At 42.6% G+C, this 21,887-nt stretch overlaps 1 protein-coding gene across 4 annotated transcripts in view; it reads left to right on the top strand.

The window, feature by feature from the left end:
- PPP1R9A (protein phosphatase 1 regulatory subunit 9A) overlaps positions 1 to 21,887 on the top strand; it is a 718,476-nt gene that overhangs the window by 409,191 nt on the left and 287,398 nt on the right. For 2 of the 4 annotated variants that reach the window (XM_069211750.1, XM_069211749.1), the window contains exons 6-7: positions 2,865 to 3,000; positions 15,216 to 15,284. In XM_069211750.1, the coding sequence (XP_069067851.1) occupies positions 2,865 to 3,000; positions 15,216 to 15,284 (205 nt within the window). The remainder of the gene's footprint in view (positions 1 to 2,864; positions 3,001 to 15,215; positions 15,285 to 21,887) is intronic. The other 2 variants (XM_069211751.1, XM_069211753.1) reach the window with 1 other exon arrangement.

Below are 21,887 nucleotides of genomic sequence, written 5' to 3'. Positions count from 1 at the left end.
TACTCAGATCCCTAACAAATTAGTATATCAGATAGAACAACCAACTTTTGGCTCTCAGAGTCTCATCAAACTTTGAGCAGGTGGTGTTGACCTGTATTTCTGTACATTGGTGCCACGAGTCGGAGGACCTGATGTACCTTGTGACAGTGGAAACAGTGAGTATGTGTCCTCGTTGCTTTCAGCCGGATCTTTGCCATATTAAAAAAATGACCCTTGGGGAGGTACCAGCTACTGATATATGTTGATACGGATTTTGATACTGAAGGATTAAAAGTGACTCTAGCGAGGCAGTAAGTGTGGCACCCCACAAGCGCTTCCCATCTCCTTTAAAATTGCTTACGGCAGTGTGAGGGACATTGTAGTTCTAATTACTCCTTTTCTCTTATTCTTCTGATTTTACATTGGGGTTAAAACTATGCATTTTTCTCTCTTACAAATAAGATGGCTAGTGGTGAGGGGAATGTTTTGGAGATAATAAAGGAAAAAAGAAATTGGTATATCTAGGGATGCAAATCCTCCTTGGATCTACCACATATCCTGCTGAGATCTGATTGGCTGCCAACACTTCAACTAGTAAGTGTTGACATCCATCTGGGACTCGGAATCATCTGATTCCTAAGAAAAAAGGTGTAAAAAATAAGGGGGCATGGTAGAAATTCCCTGACCCCCTCGGCCTGGTGTTGGAGTCCCACCAGGGCAAAAAAAAAATTTTGTTTTTCATTTCTGCTGTGAATTCACTGAGGATCTGAGAATCCAGGAAAGATAAAAAACAAACAAACAGGGTCTCCTGTCTTGTTTATACGGCTGCCCCAGGTGGGCCAGGCTCTGGGGCTTTTCCCTCATTTTCACTGCTTTCTCCTGCTTTTTCCGCCATTTTTTAGTTCTGTCTCCTTGCTTTTCCCTTGTTTTCACTGCCTTCTCCTTGCTTTTTTTCTCAATTTTTTGAGTGCTGTCTCCTTGCTTTTTTCTCATATTCCCTGCTGCTTTTTCCCCCATTTTGTGTGTGCATTCTCCTTGATTTTCCCTCATTTTCACTGCTTTGTCCTTGCTTTTTCTGCCATTTTTTGTGTCTTCTCCTTGCTTTTCCCTCCTTTTCATTGATTTCTCCTTGCTTTTTTACCCGTTTTTTGCATGCCTTCTACTTGTTTTATCCTCCTTTACACTACTTTCTCCTTGCTTTATCCTCATTTTTGTGTGCTCTCTCTTTGCCCTTTCCTAATTTTCACTGTTTTCTCCTTGTTTTTCCCCTGTTTTGTGTGTGCCTTCTCTGTGCTTTTCCCTCATTTTCACAGCTTTCTCCTTGTTTTTCCCTCATTTTATTTTGGGTGCCTTCTCTTTTCCCTCATGGCATGGGGTTGGATGCACGGGGAGGGGTTGGATGCATGCGGCCCGGCCCTGTGGCCAACTCCCCCTCCTCATTACAAACAACTTCAAACAAACAGTCGAAATTCACTGGAAAAAAACAAAGGTTACAGGTTTGTTAAGTTAGGAATTAGCATTTAAAAAATCTTAGAAATTCAATAAAAAAAAAAAACGTTACAGGAATGTTATAGTTAGGATTAGAATTTACACACACAGTACCATAGAAATTCAGCTTTTATACTTAAGAGTTATTTCAAGTAACAAGAACTTGTGCACTAAGGTAACTATAACCCACGCCCTTTCCATGCAGTCCTACTTATAAGTGATATTACATCACTCATGACATCTTCTATAACATCATTGACAATATCACTGTAACATTTCTAGTGAATTTATGGACGAGAAGACTGTGCTGCACCACTTTCCTTACTTAATTTACTAAAAATAATAAATCTTTAAAAAATGTAACCTACCAGATCTGCTACGCTGCTCCTCTTTCTCCCGTCGCTGCAGGCAGGCACAGGCTGCCAGCCTGCCCTGCGGCCAATCCTGATGTTGCTCAGAGCAGCGTTAGGATTGTCTGGGAGCGCCCAGCCAGGGCACTCCCAGGAAGATATGGAGTCAGTGCATGCTCTCTCCAGCCCGGCAACTGTGTTGCTGGGCTGGAGAGAGCCTAGTGCGCATGTGTGTTTGGCCGGCCCGAGACAGCCGGCCAAAGATACATGACCAGTGAGGGGAGTGCTGTGTGCACTCCTCTCAGTTCTTGTCACCCCTGTGGCCCACTCCTTTAACAAACAAAACTATAATAAACATGGTTTATTATGGTTTTGTTTGTTAAAGGTTTTGCAGCTTCTGCTGCTGTTGGGGGGGGCTGGCAACGCACCTCCACCCTAATGGAGGAGCCTCTGCTGCACGAATGACCAGAACTTGAGTGGCTGCTGCTGGTGGCGCTTGTGTTTTGCACTTTTTTAACACAATAACTCGTTCTGCACTAAAGTATAGTGCCATATACCATTTTTGCATTTTGCAAAAAAAAATCGACCTTTCGAGTAATAAAGCAGAAGCAAAGGATGCCAATTTCGCATGCCCCTCATTACTCGCTCAGCGATTTCTGTCAAATGTACCAACCTGATCCTGATATACACTTTGGGAGAGAAATGTGTTGTTTTGCAAAGCGGTACATTTGGTATACATTTTAGGGCATTTACTATTGTTCACTCTTTTCGATATGATGCAGATTTCACATTGGCTGATGAAAGTGTATCAAGGAATCGCACCTTTGTTCGGTAGTCGGTAGCTCTCTAACTACATTTGTACCGCACATGTGTACATAAATAAATGCATTCAGCATACAAATTGTGTGCGATACATCTCAAATTCCTAAGGGAACTTAAACTCTCGAAATGTTAGGCATGACCGTACAAAATGATGCTGATATGTTTGTTGCTGTAACATAACGCCGTGAATAATTGTTATTTTTATTTTAATGACATGTTATACAGATTCGTAATTGGTCGTGAAAAGCCAGGACAAATAAGCGAGGTGGCGCAACTCATTAGTCAGACCCTGGAGCAAGAACGGCGCCAAAGAGAGTTGATGGAACAACATTATGCGCAGTATGACGCAGATGATGATGAGGTAAGACTCTCCACATTTGACGTATCACTTCCAGGTCATGTTTAGATGTTATTGGAGAAACCAAGGTAACCGCCAGACAGTTTGTAACGTGCCGGTCACTGCACACAGTGTGGCAGGCTAGAAAATAGGTACGAAGAACTGTAGAAAGGAAAGGAACGAGATGGGAAAGTCGATGAAAATCAAATAAATTCTTAAAAAGCCCTAATCAGATGGAAGCGTTTAAAATCCAATGCTTTTCCACTTAAGCTTCTTCACCAGATATATTAATAGCGTTTATGAAATTGTTTAAACTCGAGGCACTAAAAAGGACTCCTTCGCTATATTTATACCAACAACACTTACTTTCTGATAAAGTCATTGCTATGAGTGAAGATACCTTTTTACATAGCATGGCTTAACTGAAAACAGCACGGTTATGAAAGCATCTCTTTCAGATATTCGACTCTATATCAAAAGTATATTTATGAGCCTCAAACCCAGTTCTAGAAGCACAATTAGAACTTCTAGAGCCATATAAGATCAAAGAGAGCCCTGCAAGTGCTAATTTAAGATGTGATTTGTGTTTTGGTCTCACAAGTGTCTTAAGCAGTTGAAGAGCTGAAGCAACATTATTTTGCCACCTTAAATAGTGGCAAAGGGTTGCTCGTCCTAGGGTCGTTTAACCCATGCACTGCTTTTGACTGGGGATTTAGCAGCATTTGTTGAACAGGCTAAAGTAAACAATAAAAAAAGCATATTGAAACAATACATTTTAATAAAGCACATCACAGCAAAGCAGTAAAAAAAAAGAATGCAACTACACACATTGCAGCAACTGAGTACAAAAATGCAGTAGCACAAAAAATAACAAATCGCATTCCGCAACACAACAGAAAGCCACACACCAAATATGCACAAACATTCTTGTCACACATTCCGACCTCCTGAACCTGCTTTCATAATAGGATGGTAAAAGGTGTTTGGAGCAATCACTGCCTTAATTTACCATGAAAGACATGAAATAGTGGCAGTCTTTTTTTGTTTTCTTTGTCTATAATCCCTGCTGCCCTAGTCAGGAAGGCGTCCATGGTAGCAGATGGGTTGGGTGGTGCCTTGTGATTTCCAATCTTCCCTCTTAAAGATGCTCTCAGCAAAAACATGAAAACCCAGGCACCTGCAGCGGGCACCGGGAACTATTTCAAAAGATAAAAATGTGCTCACCATCCAACACAATGACGTCCACCACCGAGTCAAGGGTGGTGGCCCAGCCTGGCCTTTTCTGGCCAAGGACAGGCCTGCCATTGGCCCGGGCTTTCCACAGGCGCTTCACAGGTGCGTCCACCGCTGCAGGAGCCTAAGGGCCTGATAAGCGCCTCTGGGCATGATGACATGGCAGCCCCTCCCATGGACCTTGAGTGCTCCTGGGGCTTAGAGTCCAGCCCCTGTAACAACAAAGTTGCGTCCCATGCTGCAGGATCCTAGAGGACCTGATAAGCGCCTCCAGGTGCGATGACGCAGTGGACCCTCCAGCGGACTGTGAGTCCTCCTGGGGCTTAGAGTCGAGCCCCTCCAACAGCAAAGTTGCGTCCTGTGCTGTGGGAGCTTACAGGGCCTGATAAGCGCCTTCAGGCGCGATGGCATGGTGGTCCCTCCCACAGACCATGAGTGCTCAAGGGGCTTATAATCCAGCCCCTCCAACAGCAAAGTTGTGTCTCGTGCTGTGGAAGCCTACAGAGCCTGATAAGCGCCTCTGGATGCGATGACATGGTGCCCCCTCCCCTGAATCGTGAGTGCTCCTGCGGCTTAGAGTCCAACCCCTCTAACAGCAAAGTTGTGTCTCATGCTGCCGGACCCTTCAGGGCCTGATAAGCGCTTCCGGGCACAATGACGTGGCAGCCCCTCCCGTGGGCCGTGAGCATTCCAGCACCTCCAACAGCAAAGTTGTGTCCCGTGCTGCGGGTGCCTACAGGGCCTGATAAGCACCTCCAGGTGCGATGATGTAGCGGACCCTTCCACGGACCAAGAGTGCTAATGGGGCTTAGAGTCCAGTCCCTTCAACAGCAAAGTTGCATCCCGTGCTGCAAGAGCCTTCGGGCGCGATGACGTGGTGGCTCCTCCCACGGACCATGCATGCTCCTGGGACTTAGAGTCCAGCCCCTCCAACAGCAAAGTTGCAGTGGCAGTCAAAAATGATTTATGATCCTAACCACCCATCTTCATTTGATTTTCTAGAGCTGGGACTTCTGAATTAGAATCTTTCAGATCTCAGCTCCGTGGTAATGTCCACCTCTGACCTGTTGCGCAAAGAGGTGCAACTTTGTGACTGTCCATGGTGTTCCTATGAAGGGCTGTTTCTACAGAATATGATTTAATTCCCTACTACTGAACATACATTTACCTAACAGCTTTCTATAAATTTCACACACTTCTCTTACTTTATGCTTTTATCTTGGGCACCAGTATTTTGAAGGGAGTTAAAACAAAATGCTGGTGTGCTTTTTAATGCATTTCTGTACTTTTTGTCTACTTCTGTGCATTTAATGACAGTACATTATAACTGTTAAATCATGACTTTACATTTGTTCAATATAAGACATTGTGTTACATGCAGTTTGTACGTTTCCTCTTTTTATTTCCATTTCATTGTCCGTTTTCAGAAAATGCCCGAATAGAAGTTGTGTTAAATCTGCAACCGTCTCTTTTGGTATATATCACTTTAGCAAAGTACATACATTCATTCTGCATCTGAAATATTACCAGAACATTTGCATGAGTTGGTTGTGAACATTGAGGCACAGTAGGATTATGGGCCTGATTTAGATCTTGGAGGATGGAATGCTCTGTCACAAATGTGATGGATATCCCGTCCGCCATATTACGATACCCTTAGGATAAAATGGGATCGTAATACCGCAGACTGGATATCCGTCACGTTTGTGACAGAGTATTCCCCTCCTCCAAGATCTAAATCAGACCCAAAGTGTTTACACTGAGAAATTTCGGAGTTAATCCTAAAATAGCTTAGAAATTGCTGTTTTTGTTTTTCGTGTGTTTTTGGGAGGAGTGTAATTGCTCAAAAGTGGATAGTCTGTGACTTACATCTGGGCATAAATAGCTGCTGATCAACAGAGAAGACCATTCATTTGACTGGATGGCATTCTCAAAGAATGTAAGATTTGGTTTGCTTAGTGAACTACTTTAGCAATCCAGGATGGCCCTCTTCTGCAATGTGAAATTCCAGGAATAGACTAGTTGGCAGCCATGTTGACTACTATCCATTTCACTGTTGAGGTTTTTGTTTTAGTTTACGTAAGAGCACTATTTCATTCTGTGATTTACTGAGACATTTAAACAGAATGGATAGAAATGTTTGAGCCACACCTCTTGACAACTCTTAATTCTACTACATAATTTCAGGTTCAGTTTATTTGGCTGGTAAAAAAACGAACATTTGCTACAAAAATCCCCCCCACCCCCCAAAAAAAACACAATCTTGCATCAAACAGTGAACATTTCAAACAAAGTCACTGCACTACAGAGTAAATTGCACTGCGCTGAACATTAGCGCAAACTAAAAAGACATAAAACCACAGCCCATATTCAAGAAAAAGTGGTGCATCAGAGCTGGTGCGCCACTTTTTCTGCGCTCCCCCTATTGGCGCCTAACAACACTATGGTTGTACTATATTTATAATACGGCGCACCATGGCGGTCGTTAGCACAGTAGCATCAACATTTTTGATGCTATTGTGGAGCTTTGCTACACTAGTGTCAAAAATGTTGACGCTAGTGTAGCAGAGTGCAGTGAGGCCCATAGGTTTCTTTGGGAGCATCATTTTAACACCTGCTCTGAGCAGGCTTTAAAAATGACACCAAAAATGGTGCAGTGAAATCTGTTACATTTCACTGCGCTATTTTTGCGGGCCTCCTACCGCCGGAACGCCCCCCCTTGCATACATTATGCCTGGCGCAGGCATAATGTGGCGCAAGTATTTACAAAGTGCATGCATTGCGCCACTTTGTGAATATGGTGCTGGGAAAAAGACACATAAGCACTGCCTTAGCATTCAAAAAATGATGCTATGTTGGCGCTAAGGTGGCACTAGGGGCTCCTAAATATGCCCCTACATGCTCAATAAAAATCACGATTCCTGAAAGGGGCATATGTGCTGTTACAGCACCAGGTTGCAGATTTCATTATTTGTTTATATTCAGGAATGCCTCTGCTTTTACTATTACAAACTCTTCGGTAAAGCCAAAGAAGAACTTTACTTGTGCTCGTCCTAGGTCAACTCATTGATACATTTACACATTCACTGAAACCTTGTTATGTCTCCTATTGTTTCTAAGCTATAAATATATATAATTTCCTAACATGAAGAAAAGCTATTTTACTCATCATTGAGCAAAGCTAGTTTGTTGCAACATAGTTTTAATTAATCTTGTTTCGAGGTTACTATTTACAAAAAAATGAGGGGGGTGCAATGTTGCTTCAAACAAGGTCTGTGCATAGTTCATTCTCTAGCTACAATTCTTATTAATTCTAAATAAGGACAAAAGAAAGAGATCCAGCGAGACTTTTGTTATGTAATTCTTTATGAGAGTTTACACCAAAATATATTTCAGCACCAGCTGTTGTCTTACGGGGAAGATATGCACATGCTGAGGACACGGGTAGTGAAGATTTCTCTGGATAGCATTCTGTTCCATCATTTCTTAGTATATCCTTGCCATTGTTGTAGGGAAATAAACTATGTGCAGAGCCGCCTTGACTCCACCTTAAAGCAAATAACCAGATCAAAGTGGTACGCCCCCCTCTCCCCTTAGAGCAGGTAACAACCTCATACATATTTCTGCTATATTGGATCTCAGCAGTGGGTCCAGGCTAAGTTCCTAGGCACAGCCAACTTAAGGCACACGTGGATATACCCCATATCGCTTAATGATCCTTATTACAATGAAAATACGATCGAAGGAAATACTTGGGCCAAGGTTTTATAGGCACTCTGAATTCACTTGAGTATCAGACTGTTCCATCATTTTCAAATGTTTTGTGTCATTTTAGAAGGAGATGAAACGCATGTAAATCATTGTTGGTTGAACTCTAATAGACGTGTCTAATCTGATTTTTGGGACTACGTCCTCAATGCACAGGAACACAAGCAACACCGTATGCATTTGTGGAGCCTTATCGGTGAAGTGAGAAATGAGTCAGCAGAGACAGCAAGCTAGGGACTCACGGCCAGACATATCTCTTTCACTTCAGCAGTCTGACTGAAGCATCTAGAAATTAATGGCTGGTAGTGTTTAGGTTAAAGCTTTCAGGTGCAGGGAAAGTTTCAGTTAAAGGGGACTCTTAATAATGCTTGACCCAGCACAGGTTAACTACTGAGAAGTCCTATTGATAGTATAACATTCCGTCATTGTGTGGCTCTTCAGTTGTAGTAAGTAAGAAAGCCAATCATATGAAACTAAGTCTGAACTCACCTCAAAGGAGCAGTCTAGCATGTTTTGGGCTATACCATCTCTGTGCAGGAACAAGAATACCAAATATATTATTATGCTTCATTGAGGCTCATCAGTAAGGGGCAATTTGGATGGTTAAGCACAGTAAGGGCCACACCCACTTCTGGACATTCCTATCCTATTTAGTGGAAACATGATAAATTGGAAAGCATAAGCAACCTCTAAAAGTGCCTTTAGGCAGCATTCCGTTCCATTGTGTGTAGCTTATAAGTGGCATTTTATGGTGATGCCCTGAAATAAACATAAAATTATTGGTTGATTGATGCCTAGCATATCTTTGCCATGCGATTAGCCTTTGTCCTCTACTATAGTAAAGTATGAAAGTTTAGACCACATACTCTCTGTATAAGAGCAGAAACAGCCAATGTTTTACTACTTTGTAAACTACTTAGGTGCGCTGCACAGTTTCTAACATACTGCTGGATGCCAGCTGTCTCTCTTTCAAGACAATAATGAAGATCCCCCTCATTTCGCATTTCAGGATCTGTCCAAGTCCGTTTCTCCTTGTATATGAGTACATTTGGCTGCCTACTGTAATACAGCATTTTGTTATTACTTTCCGCCTCTCTGCTGAGAAATCAATTGGCATAAAATCACTTGCAGCTGAGACCACATTCTTCTTTATGACATTGACAAAACATGCCCTTCCTGTCATTCCTGTCAGCAAAGAAACTGGTTCAATTACTTATCGGCGCAATATCTCATCTAAAGGTTAGTCTGTGATGTAAAATTCACTTAACGTGTCTTCCATCTTCTTCTGTATGGTATGCTGTGTTGTGGATGTGGTGGTTTGTTTGTGATGTTGTGAGGTATGTTATAATACATTTGCTTTACAAAACTGAGTTCCATTTTATATACTCTTACTATAACTGTATCTTGTGATCTTTTTCATAAAATCGTTCATTAATACAATAAATAGAAAATGTAAACTCTAATGGGAAATTAAAAACATATTTTTCTTTACAACTAATCAGGATGTGAGCAATACCATCAGTTAGAAACACACACAAAAATGGGTGGGATACTTGAGCTAATTTCAGCCATAGGTAATTACTCGGGCTGAGTTCCAGGTCATCGTATTTTTTTGTCCGCTATGTCCCTGTAGACCGAGATCAGCTTTGTCCACAATCTTGTCCCTGCTCTAGTAGCAGGAGCTACTCAGCCAGGTCCCCTCCAAAAGGAACAAAGGCAACCCCAGTCCTAGCTGGGCAGTTCAGACTGGACTGTTCTTATTGAAGAAGGATAAAGGCTGATCTGCATAAGGCTAATGTGACGGGGTACTGCTGATATCATGGAAAAGAACCCTAACATTAGGAAAATTATTATACTGGCATGCCTCGAGACTTGTGCGGTCCCCACTTCCATCTCATGGAAGCAGCGGTTTGCCTTCCTTAAACATGTCTTTACAATTAACTTTGCCTAGGGATACTTCGAAAGGATGATATAGCTAGAAGAGTATTTTACATGGAGTAGTAATGTGTCCAGTGCTTAATTTGTAAATAAAAAGGTGCTGGTGCCCAAAGCCCTCTTCTTAAACACGCGGCTGCTGCAATTAAATGTGCGAACAGGGAATATTGAGGCGGCGTAATCCTGAAGCCATCTCAGTCCTCTTCAATCCATATAAAGCCACTCCGTGCCCCCTCAGCTCACTCTGGCAGCTTTCTGCTTTCTGCCTTTGCGACGCTTTTTTGTTTTTCCATTCATCCATCTTTCCCATATGTGTCTTCTGCTCGCAACAAATGCTTGAGGCAGAAGAATAACCTCGGCCCTCAAAAATAAGTGCCGGTGCTCAGCACTGGAAACAACAAGCACAAATTAAGCACTGAATGTGCCACTCTAAATACCCTGTAAGGTCATGGCCACTGTTTATTGTGCTAATACAGCTGACTGTGCACTTGTGGTGCAAGTTAGCAATTGTCAAATAAATAATTCTGAGACGTTATGATTACCCTTACCGAATACACAAACAAGGCTAAGTTAAAACAGAGTTAGACAGGCTTAACGCTGAAGGCAAGAAGAAAAGTATAAGAATGATAAGAATTATGATAAATTCATGAATCACAAAGAAAGCACTCAAAATATATGGTTTGTCGGAGATGTGTGATCTTTCGACAAAAAAGAGTGCACTTTTTGTGAGAAAAGCAGGCCTTTGCAATTGGCTAGATACAGTGCATTTTTGTCCTCTCCCTCTGTGCTGGCACACAAATTCCTGCCATGTGCCAGAACTGGCACCCATGCACCGTGGTGCAATGGTGCCTGCATTATGGGGATGATTGTTTTTTCTACAGGAAGTGACACCTTCCAGCATAAAAATAATCACAAGAGGTGTTTTCCTCTTTCTATGTACACATAGGAAGGGGAAAAAAGGGGGAGAAATAAAGATATTTCTCTCTGTTTCGTCACTCTTACACCACCTCTGATGTGGTGTAGGAATCTGATGCATTCCCAGACTTGTAAATCTGGGAATGCATCAGATTCCTTCGGGTTCCATGGATTTTGCGTGGGAACACCCCAAGCAACACCCATGGAAGGTCCCTTTCATGCAGTATGTGTGAAAGGGATCCATATTTAAAAGGTCATGAAAAGCCGCACAAGGTGGCTTTGCGTGGCCTTGTAAATATGGACTGGCACACTGCCCCACCAATGCATAAAAAACAAAATTACGCTCCATTGGCACATTGTGCTGCTAGCGCCTCGTAAATGAAGCCCTAAGAGTTAACAGGTTGGGCGTAAGAAGGAGGGGGCACAAATAGAGGTAGGGATTGATGCAGGACTGGGAAGTGGAGTGCGAGACACGGAGCCGGCAGCTTGGGAGGCGGGTAAGAGGTTAGAGACATGGAAATTAAGCAGGGTCGAAGGATGAAGAGGGGCCAAAGGTAAAAAGACAGTGAGAGAGAGCAGGACGTAAGAAAGAAGAGGAATAAAAACACAATTGGAGCATGCTGGAACCCCTTAATATTTCTGGAAACTTCCAGATGCTGCAGCTTGTAGTGTGACAGGCTTTTTCAATGATTCATGAAGTGAAGTTGCAGGTGCAATAAACAATATCAAACTAAGATTGCTGGCAAACCATCCTAACCAGCACACTGGGCTCTCAGGTTCTGACGTAAGGGTGGCCTCCCATGCCTTGACTCTGCAGGTAGCTGAGGATAAGCAGGCAATGTTTAACACAAAGGACGTGTTAAAAGCTAGATTTGGAACATAGTCTAAGATTATTATCAAAGTTGCAATACAGAAGTGAATGTTTAGCTGGATATGTTAGTTTTTGTGATGAGATGCTTTAATAAAAAATCAAACTATATATGTACATAGGTGACAACCAGAAATAAAGCCCTAATGACTTTCCAGCATCATTTCATACCATTAAACATTGAACTGCACATCATACGTTACTAAATAAATTTGCTTCTTTGCTCAGGTGAAATTATCTTTGAGTGAATAACATTAAAAAGAACTCAAAAGTCTAGACAGGCCCACTTGAAGACTACTCAGACGATCTCAGCGGGCCTCAGTGCAGCATTTGGTAGTCCGAAAGTCATTAACTCATAGCCCAAAAATGAAAACATCAACAAAAGGCCTCCATAATGAAAATGTTATTCTTGTGCACTCTAAGTCTGAGATTAACTACAGAAAATATCACACTCAACTATGTGTACAATCTGAGCCGTGCCTTGTATAGAAGGTTTCATAGGTTTGGTGAGACCATAAGCAAACCTCACTCAATTACAGGACGACTTATTACTCCTTGGGGCTTATTTACCAGTCCAATTTGCCACAGATGCATCCCTTTTTGTGATGCATTAGAGGCGCATAGTGCAGGCCCATTTCTACAAGGCTACGGAAAGCCACTTTGCGTGGTTTTTCCTGGCCTTGTAGATATGGTGTCAGGCAATGCAGCGCTAGTCGCTGCATTGCCTGACACTGTATCAGGGAGGCGTGCCATGCCCATTGCGGTGGGTTTTCCTATGCAACACCCATAGGTTTTGACACATTCCCAGATTTACAAGGCATTGTAAACCTGGGAATGCGTCAAAATCTTATGCCTCCCCTGGGGAGGCGCAACGAGAAGAAACATTTTTATTTCTCCTCGTTTTTACCTCTTTCTATGTCTGCTGCATTCTGCAGCACACATAGAAAGAGGAAAAAGAAAAGCCTCCATGGATTGTTTTGGTGCAGGAAGGTGTCCCTTCTAGCAAAGAAATCCTGTCTGCGATGCAGGCATCCTTGCACCATAGTGCAGGGGTGCCTGCGTCAGCGCTAGGCAGCTCATTGTGCCCCAGGGATAAGAGGACAGAAATGCACCGTATCCTGTAGATACAGCACATTTCTGCCCTTTCCCTGTGGTTCAGGGCAGCATAGCAAGGTCACTTGCTGCGCTGCCCTGCACCATGGGTCTTGTAAATAAGCCCCCATGCATTCAAACTCTGATAAAGGAGAATTCTGCCCCTTCTTCCCAAGAATTCAACTCGTATGCATTCAGAGAAGTTGCTGTCCTTTGGGATATGCGTCTAGGCTTGTGATTAACTTCTACCATCCGAAGAACGTTGTATTTTGCTCTGACAAAGCTCAACTTTGCCTTTGTAGAGTCAGTGGCTTCCTTTGTTTGGGCTTCGAAAATAGACTTCTGCAGGATCTAGAATATTGGCTAGCTTCTAGACATGCTTTCATGTAGGCAATCTTCTCCAATTCTAGAGTTGGTGATGATTCACTGCTGTGCTCTTCACTTAGATGATTCCCAAAAGGAGCTTCACAAATATATTTCTAGGCACCTTGGTAGTTCCATCTTGAATACACTTGTTTCTGTGTGTGTTCACACAAAAAAGTAAACTCTGTTCTTTCAACGTTGCTTCAGCGAATGTAGCTTTTTACTAGTTCAGTGTTTGTGGCTGATTTACAGTTGTTAGCACCTTCCCATGCACTGCCAGCATCTGACCGGTAGTTTTCATCTGAAGATAAAGTTCAGACGTGACCCTCTTCAAAATTCTGGCATTAACATTTTCTGAAAATATCTATTTATATGTGCACATCATTTGAGTTTTGCTTTTCTTAAAACTGTGTTGTGCATTGTGCAGTTCTAAAGTTTAATTTATTTCTAGTTTTGTTTTTCTTTGGCCAAATACTACTGTATGGCCTTCATATACATTTTTTAAACTTCCTAAAAGCTCTTCAACCATCAATTTGCTTACTGCTTGTGCTACCTTCTTTTTCCACCAGCTCTGCCAATACTTCCTTAAATATTAACCATGGTGTCATCTTTGATAAATTTGTTTCCTTCATTTTTTCTTTCTATACATCTGCTCTGTTCCTGAACATAGGCCTCAGTGAACCTTTTAGAACTAGTCAAATCATATCAGTTATCACATTTCCTAATGGGAATAGTACGAATGGTTCCCTTTTCCTGTTTAATGTAGACTATGGCTATTCAGTCTCAGCTTGACTCCAGTCTATCTCCCTGCTCCAGTCACTCTGTCATTTCTGAACCTACATTCTCTTTGCATTCTCCCTTTTCAGTAATAATTAATCCTTTTTTACCTCTCGGTACTGACTATCTGTCCCTTCCCATCTTCCCTTGTGCTTTATCTAATTTGTCTTTAGATGAATGAATGAATTTACCTTCTCTTCTTCAGGTTCCTTTGTATTCCTGCATTCCGCATGCATTCCTCACCTCTAACATCACTTCTGCCCTCCTTCTGTGTAACTTCCCATGATTCTGCTCATTTGTCCTTAATGCACTCAAATTAATGAGCAATTTGCTCTGATCATTCCTGGCCACTGATTCCCTCGCAGCCTTCTATGCCTATTTGAAAGTGTTCTCCTTAATTGTCAGTCTGTGGGATTACCCATTAATAATGTATATGTTACTATACATTTTCATTGGGTTGTGTAGAACTCTTTCTGCTTAAATAAAAAATCTATGGTGAATTTGTATAGATTGCAAAACTGCCATACTTAAAAGTAATGTGATATTTACAATTTTGCTAACTGCCATTTTGTATAATCTTCTTTGCTTTATATTATTGTTCATACAAATGTATTACAGCATAATATTTATCTTAAAAATTAACAAGAGTGTTAAATCTTCATGTTCCTGTTTTATGGTGACGTTCTTCTCATCCTCTCTTACAAATAGTTTTGAATTGCTATACCATATCTAATTATGGACGTTTTCTCTAGCTGTGTAAAGCACTTTGGTGAAGTACTGTACTGTATTTAAATTAAATAGACAGGGAATAAAACATATGGCATTCTAACACAGAGTAGTTGCATTTCAAATGATATAACAGTAAAACAGCAAAGTGACACAGAGATGGCTGTTTAAAAATTGGAGCACTGGAACATACTCACTACCTTTTCAATACCATTTACAGAGAAATTCACCTTAAATTCTGATTTTAAATGAAATTTACTCTTTCTTTGAATGTAGAATATTTAAATGGATTTGTAATACAGTTGTTCGTGATTTACTTTATTCTCCTTACAAAAGAACATACAAAGGATTTCCTGGAAGGAGAGGCAATCTCACCTATTTATGAATTTACCCCCAAATTAATGAGTGAGACTGTTACTATACATACTACTCCTTGCCATTTGAAAACTAAAATATACCCAAGGGTAAAATATTGTGGCTTGACCTGAATGCTACAAAGTAAATTGTTAGAACATTGTAAATATGATATATTGTTATTTTCTCTGTTGTTAACCTTTTTTAGAACACTGGGCGTGAATTTCGAGGAACTTCCTTCAACTTCAATAACAGTAACAACCGTTACATTACAGAGGTTTGTTAGTTTGGAGCACATCATTTCCTTCTGTATCTCTCTGAATCTTCAGTAACACACTAACTCACTTTTACCAGGCAATCATTAACCTGAATGGTATTATCCTAATAATACGTTTCATATAAAGTACTAATTTGAGTGTTTTTCTGCAATTTAAATGATCGCCATGTTTAAGCGATTTTCCTTTTACAAATATTGTATTTATTAACAAGTTAAAAATAGTTTGTTTATCTCAGCTAACCAATACTAAATGCATTTCTGATATCAGTGAATTGTGCTGTACTTTGTCCTTGCCTGCTTAGTGCTGTTTTTAGTTAGAACATGGGCAAAAAAACAATGACTACGAATACAATCCAGAGAAATTGCCAGTGACTCACAATTTTTTGCCAGAACTCCACCATTCACCTTTGTGTTTTCTGCAGTGCTCCCTAGCTCCCTAAGTGAGACGGTTTTCCCGGATGTGGTTCCAGTGCTTATTGTGCCATAGAATCCAAGCAGCCTGATGATGCCGAAGTAGGCAGAAACTGGTCTGGAGTTGCTTGTTTTGCCTTACAGAGGGCTATTGTAATGGCAGTTCGAGCTGGAGCATTTTATTAGAGATGGGGAAGTCTGAAATGCACAGAGTGGTACCTTGTGTCAAGTAACTTTGCTCATAAAAAATGAATAGGCTTGAATGCAGACCAGGTGACTGCCAAGGGCTGAGACTTTTCACAAGTTTTTTACCAATTATCTTAGTGTTTTCCTCTGTGGTCAATGTGTCTGACGTCTTATTTTTGTGCCCGATGTCTGCACTGCCAGTGATGTATAGCGTACCAGCTTGGAATTCTGTTAGTATCAGTTGGATGTGGCAGAAGCTGCCTGGCAACATGTAGAGTATGATCTAGCTCCTGGTGGGACTCAGTGTTATGTTGACTTTAAGACAGCTGAAGAGTGCTAAATTGTTTATTACTACACATCATACCTCACCAGGAACAATATTGACATCAGTAAAATCCATCCATCCTCGTATGAGATTTTTTTAACGCCAGATGAGGTTAAGATAGTATCTTAATAGGCAGTGGCTTTAAAGAAGATGAGGGTGTCGGTGATGTCTTTCAGAGAAAGGGGTTTCAAAAATGAGTGTGAGATGCAGTACGATGGGCGTCTGTGAAGAATCAGGTTTGATGTTGCTGATGTGCTGTTGTAGCTTCATTTTTTCATTTACCAAGTGGTTGATGGCATTGCTGTAATCTGTGGAGTGTGGGACAGGAGGGTCAATCAGGAGGTTGATGCAGTGCTTGAACCTTTAGAAAAGATTGATTGACTTCTATTGGCAGCTTCATAGATGGTGTTGGTTGACTTTGGCTGGAGTCGTGACTTGTCTGTGTGTGGTGTGGATAGACAGTAGCTTGAGTTCACCGGGGTTCTATTTTTCTTTCCTGCCTGGAGATGGAGTCCTTGCTGTTTGTGACGTCTTTGGAGCACCAGAGAAGTGCCAGTTTTTACCTATATGTTTTAGTTGGAGTGTGAATCTTCACAGGGTTTTCCAGCAATGTGGTGATGTTATTCAAAAGGGTGTCCTCTCCACTTCAGAGTTGGAAAGGGAAGTACAAGAGATGACTTTGAGCTTGAAATTGCCTGTTGAGACATCATTGAAGGATCTGAAGGTTTATTCTTCTCTTTTGGGTTGACTTTGACATGTTGGTTGGATGCTAAGAAGGGTGATGTAGTCGAAAAGGTGGCAGGCCGAGTCTAGAAATATGAGAGACCTGCTTTGGGTCACTGGGGATGTTGAGCAAAGAAGGTCCAGCATGTGGCATTTGGAGTGTGTGGATTGGGTGAAAATCTGTACCACATTGAGTTTAGTAATGAGGTTGAAAAGTGTAGCTCTTTGTATTTTTCATGCTTCAGTAATCTGGGAGGTTGAAGATGATGTTATGGGCATGTAGGATGGATGTGGGGAATCATCTGTGAAGTCGTTGTTTTATTCAGGATGGCTTTAGATGAGGTTGGAAGTAGTGGACTTTGTTGCAGAGAGCTCTAAGAAGTTGAGTGTTTCTTGTTTGCCCATGGTCCAGGAGGACATTTGAATGACAGTGGGACCTCCTCCCTTGTTATGACCATGGTCTGGATGCTGTAGCACATGGGTAGAAGGACATCTAGGATGTGCAAGGATGTGAGTAATGTTTCGGTGATGAAGAGTGCATCATGTTTGTGACAGGTGATGAGGACTGCAGTGTCAAAGAACCCTGGCCATCCTATCCTCAAAACAGGGTCTATAATCCTCATCCAGGGACTATCAAGCCTCACTTGGTTACATGAGAGAGCTTCTGAGCACTGTGGAGGGCTCAGGGGACATACCCTAGCCTCAGCCAACTACCCTGTCTCCAAGCAGTCATGCTGGAAACCAACTAAGAACCCAACAGATCTGTCTGTGAAATTTGACAGGCCACCAAGCAACATGCAAGTACAAACTGCCTTCTACCACCTTATTCAGCTTAGGGGATGATGTCAAAAGCTGAACTGGTCCCTGGCAAACCAGCACTTCTTAGGGGACCTCAAAGTGTTCCAACTCAAGCTAGCAGACTCACAGTGCACCAAATAGGAGTCTGATTTGGCAAAGCCCTCTGTAGGTTGGAGTGACAATGCCAAACTGAAATCTCTAGCACACCTCCAGTATTCTGCGGAAGGTGCCCTCCCTCTGGAGTGGGTACCAACTGACTAGCCACTGTACCACAATGGGCTGCACCTGCTGCCTACACGTCCTTCTCTTTCTTGAGGGCCCCCTTAGGATGCACCTGAGTGGTGCCATGACTGGGCACCAGCACAGCTGCCATAGGGTCTGGCATGGAGGTGGGGAGTTCCAGAGAGTTAAGAGCCCCTGGATGCAAATGTGGTCATAATGACTGGTTAGAGTTAAGTTAGTGCAAAGTACCTGTGTGTGAGGGCACCCCTGCACTAGCAGAGGTGCCCCCACATCGTCCAGGACCATTTTCCCAGACTGTGTGAGTGTGGGGATGCCTTTTTATGTGCGCACTGGACATAGGTCAATACCTATATCCAGCTTCACAATGGTAGCTCTGAATATGGTCATGTAAGGTGTCTAACATCTTGGTATTATACCCCAATGCTGATTCTGGCATTGGTTGTATAATTCCATGCACTCTGGGGGCTCGAGAGTGGACCCCCAGTAGAGCCATACCAGCCTTCTGAGGTTTTCCAGGCAGCCCCAGCTGCTGGCACCTCACAGACAGGTTTCTGTCCTCCTGTTACTCAAGGCGCTCAAGTTCGGGAAGGCAGAAACAAAGGATTTCCTTTGGGAGAGGGGTGTTACATCCTCTCCCTTTGGAAATAGGTGTTACAGGCAGGGGAGGGGTAGCCTCCCAGAGCCTCTGGAAATGCTTTGAAGGGCACATATGGTGCCCTCCTTACATAATCCAGTATACACTGGTTCAGGGACCTGCAGTCTCAACTCTGGTGCAAAACTGGAAAAAGGAAAGGGGAGTGACCACTCCCCTGTCCATTACCACCCCAGAGGTGGTGCTCAGAGCTCCTCCAGAGTGTCCCCGGGTTTTGCGATCTTGGATTCCAAGTTGCCAGGGCACTCTGGGAGCATCTGAGTGGCCAGTGCCAGCAGGTGACACGAGAGCCCTCCCCTGATAGGTGCTTACCTGTGTAGCTGCCCAGTTCCCCTTTCATGGCTATTTATGGTCTCTCATCTGGGTGTTTCCTCAGATTCGGATTGCAAGACTTCAGCAGGAATCCTGTCCACCCTTTACTTCACCTTCTGACTGACAGAACTGTATCTGGACCCTCCAGGAACTCTACAAACTGCAACAAGGAAGCAAAGACGACTTCTGCAACATTTTATCTTCAGCTTCTGCCAGCAACTGCAACTGTTTCCAGGTCGTGCATCCTCAAGGACTGCCTCTCTTCAGCCTGCACCAGAAGAACAAAGGAATCTCCCTTGAAGTGAAGGAGTCACTTCCCTACTTCAGCAGGCACCCCTCTTCAGCGACGACCGGTGGCTTGGGTCCCTTCTCCTGAAGAAGTGCATGGATCCAGCAACACAGGTGGTGGACTGAAGTGGTCCCGACGGTCCAGACGTCCAGCTGTCCAACTTTGGTGGAGGTAAGAGCTTGCTTCCCCACGCAAGACAGTACCTCCATGCACCACGTGATTTGCAGTTGCCAAGGCTTGTGTGTGACCTTCCATAAAGTTCTTCGTGCACAGCACAGCTCCGGCCCCCAGCACTCCTTCCTGCGACGCACAGCTTCCTGAGTTGTTCTCTGGCGGCGTGGGATCTCTTTGTGTCGTGCTGCAAGGGCCTTCATTTGCGCCTTCTTTGTCCCTGTGCTGTGGGACTCCTGTGCGCGCTGCCTCGTCTTCTGAGGGCTCTCGGAGTTGCTGAGAGCCCCCTCTGTCTCCTCCGCCTGGGTAGAGGCCACAAGATCCCTCCTGGTCCCAGACAGCACCATTTTCCGCTAACTGTGAGCTTTGCGTGTGCCAAGGCTTGTTGGTGGAATCCATCGACGCAAACCAGACTGCAATCATCCATCCGCTGTGGGACATCATCTGCACAAACCAGGAACCCACATCCATCTTCTTGGGTGCAGTACTGACTGTTGTTCTTCACTGGTGGTTCTTCTTTTGCACCTTCATCCGTGTTAGCAGGGGCTCCTGTTCTCCCTGGATTCTTCAGTGTTTCTTGGACTTGGTCCCCTTCTTCCAAAGGTCTTCAGGTTCAGTAATCCATCGTTGGTGAATTGCAGTCTCTTCTGGTTCTTGCACTATCTTCTTTTTCGTTTTCTTGTGTGTTCTAGGAAAGTTCCTGTGTTTTACTCCTACTTTCTTGGAGTCTGGGGTGGGTTCTGTTAGTGTTTTGGTGTTTTCTAATACTCCCAGCGACCCTCTACACACTGCACTTGCCTAAGTGGGAAACCGACATTCGCATTCCACTTTTTTAGTATATGGTTGTGTTCCCCCAGGCCCATTTCTAACTATTATGATTTTCACTATTTGCACTGTTTTCTAACTGTTTACTTAGCTGTTTTTGGATACTAGTGTATATATTGTGTATTTTACTTACCTCCTTAGGGAGTATAGTCTCTATAGTATTTTTGGCAAGTGTGTCACCAAAATAAAGTACCTTTCTTTTGTACCACTGAGTATTTTTGTTTGTGTGTGTAAGTACTGACTGACTGTAGTGATATTGCATGAGCTTTGCATGTCTCCTAGTTAGGCCTTGGTTGCTCATCCACACTACCACTAGAGAGCTTGGCTTCTAGACACTGACTACATACACTAATAAGGGATAACTGGACCTGGTGTAAGGTATAAGTACCTGTTGTACCCACTACAAACCAGGCCAGCCTTTTGCATGCTTTTCCTTTGTCCTTGTATGACAGACAAGCTCACGCTTGTCAGATAGTGGAATATAGTCATGGATTTAAATTCCTCCCCACCTCCTTCCTCCTCCAGGAGAAGGGTAGTCAGCTAAAATGAGCCTGTTGCCTACGAAAAAATCTTTGAACTGCTAGTGTGCCAGCAAAGTAATCAACATACTTCACTGTGGATGTTCAAAACTCAAATGTCATTAGGGCTGTCTTAGGGAACCATCACAAAATTCTAAATGCATCAACGTACATGTTATATGTATTCATTACTTAGAGAAATATAGAGAAAGTCACATCAATGGTTTTTCTACTCTGAATCATTTCAGAATTATATTTTAAACAGTTTTCATTCAAAGTGAAATATATTTAAGAACTCTGAATATACACTGTAGAATAAAAGGAAGAGGCATTTCATTTTAGCTTCCTAAATAAATGTTAAGGCCCGCATTGGCCATGACCAGTTTATTCTGTGTCCTGTCCGTGATAGGGCTATCAGCATGCAGATAAAAGCAGAGTTAAATGCGAATGTTCCTTGCGCCTCATGCACACCCTGTACCCTAACTGTGCAGAAGTAGATCTTACTTTAAAAGGCAGGCACTGGCAGATATAGCTCAAAAGCATTTTGACAGAAGCTTACAGTGGCAGTGGGTGAGCCTTCATTAAGAAACATCACTCACAGCAGCGTTGCAAAAAACAGGCGGTATACAATCAAAAGGGAACTGAGGGAGTTTGCTGGTCATAATCCATTATCTCACAGTTCTGTATGAAAATACTTTGCATATGCATGAGAACAAATCCTAAAAAGAAAATACCCTTTTTACAATGTCACACATATAATAATCATTACATTTTTTAATTTTGTGCAACATACCTCACTTCTGCTGTTTATTAGCCCTGCAAACAACAGTGGTTACTATTACCCAATGTAATCATGATCATTAACGTTAATTAAAGAAAACAGTCAAATAATTGCCTCCAACTGCTAGGGACACATTCTTATATTTAATGAAATCATACGTACTGTACAAGGAACACATAGGACCTCTGAAGTTAGCATTTGCCCCCAGGTTAATACTAGCATGTCATGAAAATGTATAAATCAATATTTCCTTTAGCATCTTGCCATATGGGTTTCTGACTTCCTGGCTCGTCATTACCAATTATTGGGAAATTGTCCCTTCATTCATGATTATTAGTTTACTCAGAACTGTCAGGGTTCCCAGGTCTG

Source organism: Pleurodeles waltl, chromosome 10 (assembly GCF_031143425.1).
Source record: "Pleurodeles waltl isolate 20211129_DDA chromosome 10, aPleWal1.hap1.20221129, whole genome shotgun sequence".
NCBI lineage: Eukaryota > Metazoa > Chordata > Amphibia > Caudata > Salamandridae > Pleurodeles > Pleurodeles waltl.
This window is presented reverse-complemented; position numbering and strand designations above follow the sequence as displayed.